General features: G+C 37.1%; 1 protein-coding gene across 6 annotated transcripts; it reads left to right on the top strand.

Moving 5' to 3' along the window:
• The first annotated feature begins 1,383 nt into the window (after positions 1–1,383).
• LOC113502185 (glutaminase liver isoform, mitochondrial-like) lies at positions 1,384–9,420 on the top strand. 6 transcript variants are annotated; one of them, XM_026883615.1, is made up of 10 exons: positions 1,384–1,584; positions 3,909–3,961; positions 4,433–4,474; positions 5,558–5,654; positions 5,796–6,156; positions 6,244–6,396; positions 6,540–6,820; positions 6,906–7,214; positions 7,298–7,452; positions 7,901–9,420. In XM_026883615.1, exons 1-10 carry the CDS (start codon positions 1,399–1,401, stop codon positions 8,259–8,261), a joined length of 1,998 nt encoding a protein of 665 aa, XP_026739416.1. In that variant the 5' UTR covers positions 1,384–1,398; the 3' UTR covers positions 8,262–9,420. The 6 variants fall into 6 exon arrangements, with proteins under 6 accessions (XP_026739416.1, XP_026739417.1, XP_026739419.1 ...); XM_026883618.1 differs by lacking the exon at positions 1,384–1,584 and adding an exon at positions 3,222–3,741 and having other exon boundaries at positions 7,901–8,261; XM_026883617.1 differs by lacking the exon at positions 1,384–1,584 and adding an exon at positions 3,222–3,774 and having other exon boundaries at positions 7,901–8,261.
• The last annotated feature ends 242 nt before the right edge of the window (positions 9,421–9,662 follow it).

Here is a 9,662-nt window from a genome sequence, read left to right as displayed (position 1 = left end):
TTTTATTATGATAAATAAAGAATACGTTTCTATCTTATCAATATCCGCAAGTAATATGATTAATTTCATTAATTTCTATTTACAATCGTTTTATCTTTCACTAAGTCCACTAATGTATTACATGAATGCACTTGGTTCTTTGGGCCTACCAAATGACCTCAACAAGGTTGCTTAACCTTGAGCTTTATTTTTATAACGGCAATATAAATGTATCATCTGTGATTGTTTACTGTATGGCTATGACGGGTCAAGAGATACTCTCTGGTGACGGAAAGACAGAAAGACAGCGGAACCTCACTTAACCTCAGTGATAAGGCCACGTTTTTACCCTTTGGGTACGGACCCCTAAAAATCACTTTTTCAAAACATTATTCTATCTTTGCTATCCAGTTCTTGACGACGCTTGCGTTAGCGTATAAGTAAAAACAATTTTAATTGTTTGTTCCGTTCGCACCGCGACTACCTACGACGCGACGCAATAATTGCAATTGCCTTGATTCGCCTCTCGCATCCGTCATTTTTGCTTGAATATATTATGTCATCTAAGCTTTCATCATTGAACCTTGAATTCGGTTTAATTCAAAGACCAACCTGGCTTCTGGACTTAGGACTTTTATTCCGAATTATCTAAAGGCACCTTATCTTTGTAATATACTAAGGCAGTAAATAAGAAAAGTACGCAGTAAGATGACTTTTCGTCACCGCATTCTTAGCTCAAGGTTATAGAAAAATAGGAATTCCCTATAATTTCGTTGTCAATTGGTTGGTATCGGGAAGCAAGGCTTTACAGGATACGTAATGTTTCCAATCCAACAATTAAGCAGAAATATTCATCATATCTGAAGATTAGTATCTTACTATACTCGTATGTATAGCTTTAGCAACTTATCATCACATTTGTTAAACACGAATCATCTAGCATTTCCTATAGACTCATTGTTGAGTTTAAGTTCTTTCTTACTGTATTCTGTGTATTCTCGTATGATAAAAGTAGTTTATATATATGGCATAAATACTTTGTTCTTAAAATGAAATATACCATATAATTAATAAAAGAAGATTAAAGAAACATATGACTGAACTACATGCCAAACTCCCACCTGTCGGTGAATTTCAAATCTGCGTAAATATTTCTTATAGTTGAACGTTATTGTGAACTTGTAAAGTAAGAGAAATAACATTTAAGACTAAGAACGTTTTAAAATTACATAATCCAATTTAAGGAATGTTTTATTTATGTTCGCCCCAAATAATTACAATGTAAATAACCTGTAATGATCTCTGTGTATTTATCGATTTGTAGCCAAATTGTACTTACAATACTAAATATAGTTTGCAATGTTCCCTGCTACTACTAATTTGGCACTCGCAGTTGTAGTATATTTATAAACGTAAGAGATGAGGATTGCTCAGTGTTTCGCGCGCGGAAGTGCCGGCTGTGGCGGTCAGCTCGCACAGTACTCGGTCCCGTCGGCGCGGATACCGGCGTCCGCGCGTGCAGCCCCGTGCCCCCGCAGCCCTGGTATGCGGTACTTGTGTGGTGGATTCGAAGAATTCGTGATGGAATGTGACAATGGTTTTGAGGTAAATAGTCAAATTTCGATTTCATCGGTGGTATTAATGCTCCATTTCACCATTCCCTGCTTGTTTTTTTTTTAAAAGGCAGACATAAAACAGAAAAAGTCAGTTTTGTTGGTCAAGTAAGTTCATAATTGTGATAACCAAGAATTATCAAAAGGCTTTTACAATATCTTTTATAAGCTTTTTTCAAATAATGATTACATAAACGAGGACAAAATACTCGTAGATATTATTCTGAACTCGATTCCTAATTCCTATTGTCGTTTTCGTAGCAGCGTAGCGGCTTTAACTGCAACTGAAATTCTATTTGAATAGTAAACTTTCAGTTTGTTCGGTTTAATTATATTGATAAGCAGTTTCTTTTGTTTGGTGTTGTCTTGTAATTTAGTGAATGAAATTCTCCTTCGGTATTCAGAAAATCAAATTTAGTTTTCGTGGCTACGATTCTGTAAATCTATAAAAAATACTACACCTACTGCTAAAATAATGACAACACAAGCATCTTGGATAATATTTTTGTTTTCAAAATATATGGGACAATATTCCGGCAGAGTCTAAGAATAAATTTATGAAAAAAAGCATGTAATAAAGAGCGAATCAGATATGAGTATTGGACTAATTCTAACGTAGATTTTTTTTTAGAGTAACATACTTTTTTAAGAGTCTAAGTTGTCTTGTGTAAAAATATTGAATACGTATTTTTAATAAAAAGTGAGGAAGATTTAAAGCATTTAATTTGATGTAATTCATGGTATTGGGGGCTTTGTAACTTCATTTGCTTGTAAAAAGCGTATCTACTGGTAAATGACGTCACAGGAGATTTTATTTCACTGCACCTCTTTTTTTTGTTAACGAGATCAAATACTCCATAAAGTCCTTGTGTCGCGGATACTCCACAAATATTCAAGTCATAAGCACAAAGACACTCAGACTCAGAACAAACATTCATCATCACACAAATGCTTGTTCGGCGCGGGGATCGAACTCGCGACACATTGTGCACAGTGGGTTTATCGTGGTGAGCTGTACGACTCGTCTGTTCATAAAGTCAGTATGTTAGTGGTTTAAACTTGTTTATTATTAGGGTGACACGGCTGTATGGTACGTAGTTCGTGGGACGGTTTCCAAAGAACGCCAATTGAAAATAATAAATTTTCCATAAAGATAATAGGCCGATACCATGCATAAGTTGCAGTTGGGCATGGTAATCTGCCTTTGGAAATAATCAAAGCAAATGGTTTACCGTAGGAATTACTGTTATCAAATACAAAGACGATAAAAAAATTTGCAAAATCATGGTTTTTATTTTCTATAAGATAAGATGATTCTACGAAATCTTCTAATATATAAAATTCCCGTGTCACGATGTTAGTTACCGTACTCCTCCGAAACGGTTGGACCGATTCTTATGAAATTTTGTATACATATTGGGTAGGTCTGAGAATAGAACAACATCTATTTTTCATACCCCTAAGCGACAAGGGTTGCCCACACTAAAATTATATTTTTTATTTTTTGGACGAAATTTTTTGTTGTATTTTTTTATATAATATAGCATTAAAAAATACATATAACTAGAAATAATTTATTAGGCAAAATAACGTTTGCTGGGTCAGCTAGTAAAACTGTAAAATTTTATCTAAATTTAGTTTATTTAATTGTCGACGTCGAGCCATTACGTTATTCTTCTGTTTATTGAACATTCGTGTCATACGCCAAAGGATATTTCAATCTTGTTAAAAAATATTTACATGGTATTTATAAGTTTGCTAACATATCAAGTTATCACAGAAAGGTGGGCATAACCCACTACGTAACGATACGTATGACGAAACGTGACTCAAGAAAATTTACGATACTACTTATTAAATTTCATGAAATACGTCATGCATGTAAACACTGGAGGTAAACAAGTGGAGGTGATAAGCGAGAGGTTCGCTGGGCGGGGACTTGTCAGTTAGCGCTTGCGCGTCGAGAGCGGTTAGAGCACGGCGCCGCCGCGGAACCGGCACCGATCGTGACTCGCGAGTACGGCAGTAGTGCCGGCGACCCCCAGCCACCATGAACACCCGCCAGCTGTGCCGGCTCGCTGCCACCGCACGCCCTAAACCAAAAACCTCAAATGGCATACTATGCACCTGCTACCGGCGCTATAGTCAAGTGAGACCCAACTATATTATAGCAAAACGTGAAGTGAGTGTCCTTTATATATGTATTCTCTTATGACTTCCACGGTGAAAAGGGAACTTTTCTGTGTCTTCATGTCCGTCGACCGAACCAATCGACTATCTATAATATTTCTAACATTACTGTAATTTTGTTTCCAGAAATGGCGCAACTCTGCTCCACACTTCTATGCTGTCCAGTCGATAGACATGAGGTATGCATTGCTATCGCGAATCGATGCACACTCAATACCAATACGACACGTTTATTAGAAATAAATTGCTGTTAATAACCCACATCGACTCCTATTGATCTATATTAAACTGGCCGGCGCCGGTACTTGTCTAATTCACCCCTGACATTTGAAAATATTCACACTTCACATATTATGCCTCTACATTGTTCTATAAAGTTCTGCTATCAATAATTTTCTTTTATATAATCATTTATTAAACGTAGTAAATTATTATTACATATATTATTACATAAGTAAGATACGTGAACGAGGCTGACTTGATATCTAGCCGTAACAAAATCAATAGGTACACATTACGTCCACTCAAATTTTGAAAGTGAGCGGATAATTTACTGTATTATCATCAGTAATTACTCACAGCTATTATTAAGTGTGATTTGCAATTGATAAGAGTTTGACATTTGTATTTGTTCACGTTCCATGGTGCAGACTCAGACAGTACTCGTTCGTGCATAACATCGACCCTATAGCGTGAGTAAGAGGCGTCCTGCCTACCCCTCGTGGTTTGCTTGCCTCAGAGACTAGATGTAGTCTACGTGTTTATTTTAGAGTGTTTTCATTATCGCATTTTTACGTAGAAACAGTTTTTCTTATGATACAATTTTTTTTTATGCTTGTCTAGTAAGAGTGTAAGACTTATTGCAGTACTTTTTACTTGACGCAGTAAATAATAAAACATGCATCCGTCACTAAAACATTACGTATTAACTACTAACACAGAAGTAAATGGTTGTTTTCCTGACATAAACCACATTCATGATACAAGGTACTGCAATAAGTATATCCCATATCTAGCATCAACACAGCTGTTACATTCACATAAAAAATCTTCATTTATCACTTATCTTTTTGCTTTATCGATAAATCAATGCCTTCACTGATTTAACGTAATATTGCATGTATTTTACATCACTGACCTCCGTTCATTAATATTGCCTACGGAGATACACGTTCAGAGGAAATGCCATTTCTTTGGTATGACGCTGTAATTTTTTGTTCACCTAATTACTGTAAAGTAGGCGTGAGTTCTTAGCATTTTTGAGTCTAAATATACAGCGATCAGGTGATGGTAAACAGGAGTGTCACGGCGTCGGAGTAAACACGTCGAGCTCGAGACACACCCGCTAGCGACGCAGTCACGCTTCTGTATAATTAGATCGTGACGGTGGACTCACTCACAACATACTATTTGCCAAATACATAAATTATCTATTGTCAATGTAGTCCTGAACACTTAGCACGGTTGCTTCGATTACCGCATTTACAATACAACAATGTTTCCAATGCACAATTCATAAGTTGTGACAATCAGGAGTACTTAAACTGTTGTCTCTTAGCATAGCAAGTAGATGTCCTACAAAAATAAAGTACCAATGCATGTAGGTAAATAGTTTTATTTATTCACTCTAGTAGTGCTTCTATTATTGTGCGACACGTATTATTTGTTTTGTAAGACGTTTAAACATTTCTTTGTTTTTTTTTACATTTTTGTTACGTAGTGCAAAATTTACTTAGCAACTAAAACCTTTTATTATATCAGTTTTTTTTCTTCAGGGTTCGTGAAGGTCCTCACAAGAATGCAGACGATGTCATATTTGACATGTTCAAAAATGAAGACTCCGGCCTTCTCCCAGTTGGAAAGTTTTTGGCCGTAAGTTTATGCTTTATACCTAGGTACTTATTAACTTTTTTTGGTTTGATAACGCATATCTGTAGACAGAAAAACTATTAATACAGATGTCGGTTTCGATTCCTAAATCCGTTTTGTAAGTGAGTATTTCTCAATTTACAGGCCTTGAGGACCACTGGAATAAGAAAAAATGATACGCGCGTTAAAGAAGTAATGCACAACTTGTACAAAGTGCACAAGGAATCTAACTTTGAAGGAGGCTCGCCCGAAACCCTAAAGCTGGACAGGAAGTCCTTCAAGGAAGTGATTGCACCCAACATTGTTTTGATAACTAGAGCATTCCGTAGCCAATTCGTTATTCCCGATTTCCAAGACTTTATAAAAGACATAGAAGAAATGTATTGGGCGGCTAAAAGTAACACCGACGGCAAAGTGGCCAGTTACATACCGCAGCTAGCCAGGGCAAGCTCTGACAGCTGGGGCGTGAGCGTCTGCACCATAGATGGCCAGAGATTCTCTATTGGTAAATACATTTTTCAATACCTGCTATGAATGACGGTATCCTGTCAATGATGATGGACGTGATACTCAAACAGCTTTTTTTGTTTAGGTGACGTGAATGTCCCATTCACTCTGCAGTCGTGCAGCAAGCCGCTCACATACGCGATGGCCCTCGAAACTCTGGGGCCCGACGTGGTACACAAATATGTTGGCACCGAGCCCAGCGGCCGCAACTTCAATGAACTCGTTCTCGACTATAATAGTAAGTACCTACTAATAACACTTACATCTGTGATACTATTTGTTTTGAGCATGACGAATCGAACGAGCATAAACATAAGAAACAACAACAACAATTGCCAACGACGCTGACGCTGTCATTAATAAAATTATTAATATCCACAGTGAAACCGCATAATCCGATGATTAACGCTGGAGCGATTTTAGTGTGCTCATTACTGAAGACCTTGGACAGACCCGAAATGACGCTAGCTGAAAAGTTTGATTACGTCATGTCATTCTTTAGTCGTCTGGCTGGCAACGAAGGTCTAGGTTTCAATAATGCAGTATTTTTGTCAGAACGCGAAGCTGCTGACAGAAACTATGCCCTTGGCTTTTACATGAGGGAATATAAATGTTACCCGGAAAAAACTAACTTACGTGAGTGTATGGACTTCTATTTTCAGGTAAAGCAACTGTTGTAATATTTTTAATTAAGTAATACAATTTTCAGTACTTAACGATAGATTACTAATTACAATTTGGTTACAGTGTTGCTCGATGGAAGCAAACTGCGATATAATGTCAATCATGGCTGCGACTCTTGCAAACGGAGGAATATGTCCAATCACCGATGAGAAAGTACTGCGGCCAGACTCAGTACGGAACGTGCTCTCTCTGATGCATAGCTGTGGGATGTACGATTACTCTGGACAGTTTGCCTTCAAAGTGGGTCTACCAGCCAAGTCAGGAGTGTCCGGCGCGATGCTTATAGTTGTCCCTAACGTTATGGGCATCTGCACGTGGTCCCCACCGCTGGACCCCCTAGGAAACAGCTGCAGAGGGTTACAGTTCTGCGATGTAAGATATTCTTCCACCACATTTTTTTAGTGATACCTATATTAATAATTTGAATATAATAAAATGATTATTTTTTTGTCCAGGATTTGATAAAGAGGTTTAACTTCCACAAGTACGATAATATTCGGTACGCGAGTCACAAAAAAGATCCACGTCGGTACAAATTTGAGTCCACCGGCCTCAACATCGTCAACCTGCTGTTCTCCGCTGCGAGCGGCGATCTCAGCGCACTGAGGAGGTAAGTGTTCCCAAAAAAAGCCTCGATTAATATTTTGTGAGCTATTCTATATATTTAAGTTACATTTGTTTAACAGCATGAGGTCTGTCCCGAAACTTCTTCCCGTACCGGTGAACCCTATGAAATAAATTGCTTTCGGCAAAGTACATAACAAGTACTAGTAACAGCTTATCTAGTATTATAAAATGTACCTACTCACTGCTCACCTGCTTGTTATACTCAAAAAGTCTATTATTTTGTATAATCGTTATTTAAGACCGGAATCACTCACTGTTGGGTATAGGCCACTTTCTTTTGCTACCATTTTCTGTACGTTGTTTCATAGGTTTCGCTTGACTACTTAGTTGTCAGAATTGCGTAGGTGTTATTGAGTAATAAATCATGAGTAAAAGTAGTTTGGGCGGTATTGTTAATGACATCTACAGACCAAAATTTTCTCGTATTGCAGGCACCATCTCTCTGGTATGGATATGACCCTGTCTGACTATGACGGCCGTACCGCATTGCATCTTGCCGCTGCAGAGGGCCACCTCGCTTGCGTCGACTTCCTTCTCGCCCAGTGCGGTGTACCGCATGACCCCCGCGACCGGTGGGGAAGCCGACCTCTCAACGAGGCAGAAACGTTCGGACATACCGCCGTAGTTCAATACCTGAAGGAGTGGGAAGCCGCGCACCCAGTGGACAAACCTGTGGACCCATCAGCCTCAACGGTAGATGAAATATTGGAGGTTAAACCAGACGCTGACGATGCTGTAAAAGACCCGAGCATTCAGGAGATTGTGTCAAGGAATGGCGACAAAGTGCAGTAGAATCTCACATGAAAAATGAAAATGAGATGATCTCGTGACTGCCTGCGCTGTCACAAAATAACATTTGTAAGCGTCGGTACAGCGTCGAGTACCCGCCGTATTCATATGATATGATAAGAGATGCTTAAATGCAACATACATATTATATTAGATGCTTGTACCTCATGATGCCGAGACCTTTATGAAGGGAATAAGTTTGACACGTGTTATGTACATGTTTAGGTGTGCACTGCATGTAGAAACCCATCTCATAATTAAGTAGATTAATAACAATGCATTTCACGTTTGGACAGCTGTACACAGGTTTTGTTAATATTGTAGACCTTTACCTAAAAACCCTTTAATAGTGTTTTTCTTTGATTGTATTAAAATCGAAGATATTTTGTATCAATATTTACAGTAATTTTCCTTCTGAGAAATTTATATTATACAATGTAGAGTCGTAGTGCGTATTGTTACTGACATTATACTGTGTAAATCAAGCTTTGAAGATGTATGTTTACAGTTTAAAGCTCAAGCGAGTGTGATATTAAAATAAATTATCTGCACAAGGCAACATATTGGAGATAATCAGTTGGTCAAGATCTTGGGAGAGATGTACAGAAAAATTGAACTGAAGTGGATTGAGCTTATAGCAAGATGGTTCTTTATAGTAATATGTACTTAGTAGTTCTGTATTTAAATACCTCATCTGTAAATCGATTGGTCACCGAAAAATCGGAATCTATCAGTCAGATTGGGGCAGTACAGGAGTGTGGAAGCTAGGTAATAGACAATCTATCTGTATTCTAGTATGTACTTAAAAAATAGGTTGAACTATACTAAAACCTTTTTCAATCTTAAGTAGGTTTCTGAGAGCTGTATTCCTTAAAATATAGTTTATGTAAAAGTAAATTATGAATCTTACATATTGACATCATCAAGTTCTAAGTGTTTAATCCATGAATGTATAAACTTAGTGCATTAACTATTTACCCTTCTTCTCAAGATTACATCTCTCTATTTAAAGTTAACTTTAAGCATCTGATTCTTGTAAAGAATCCTCCATTAATATGTATTTTTAACATTCCATTTTGAATTAATACAATTGTATGTATAATGTTGCAGTATCATCAAATTATTTATAACACATTATTCTTAAATTTGAATAAAATATATCCTAATAATAATGTATTCAAATATAATTAGACAGGAATGTTAAAAATGTTCTGATTACTAATATATAAGTAATTAGTAATGTTCTGACAATAAATAAATAGATGCTATCCTATGCCATTATTGATGTTGTCCAAATGTTTGTCAATTAAATAAACGTTGACTTAATACTTGTGTTATTATTAGAGTTATCAAAAGTCCTGTGCCCTGTTATAATTCATCTACACTGCAATGAGGGCTAATGTA

Source organism: Trichoplusia ni, chromosome 16, assembly GCF_003590095.1.
Source record: "Trichoplusia ni isolate ovarian cell line Hi5 chromosome 16, tn1, whole genome shotgun sequence".
In the NCBI taxonomy this organism is placed as follows: Eukaryota; Metazoa; Arthropoda; class Insecta; order Lepidoptera; family Noctuidae; genus Trichoplusia; species Trichoplusia ni.
The sequence above is the reverse complement of the archived record's forward strand: the minus strand, read 5'-3'. Positions and strand labels throughout refer to the sequence as shown.

What these genes read in the sequence shown, in the direction of transcription:
- LOC113502185 (XM_026883615.1), top strand. Translation starts at nt 1,399, where the DNA reads ATGAGGATTGCTCAGTGTTTCGCGCGCGGAAGTGCCGGCTGTGGCGGT. An exon ending in AATGTGACAATGGTTTTGAG is followed by an intron (nt 1,585 to 3,908) that starts GTAAATAGTCAA and finishes TTTTGTTTCCAG; the next exon opens with AAATGGCGCAACTCTGCTCC. An exon ending in GAGGGTTACAGTTCTGCGAT is followed by an intron (nt 7,215 to 7,297) that starts GTAAGATATTCT and finishes TTTTTTGTCCAG; the next exon opens with GATTTGATAAAGAGGTTTAA.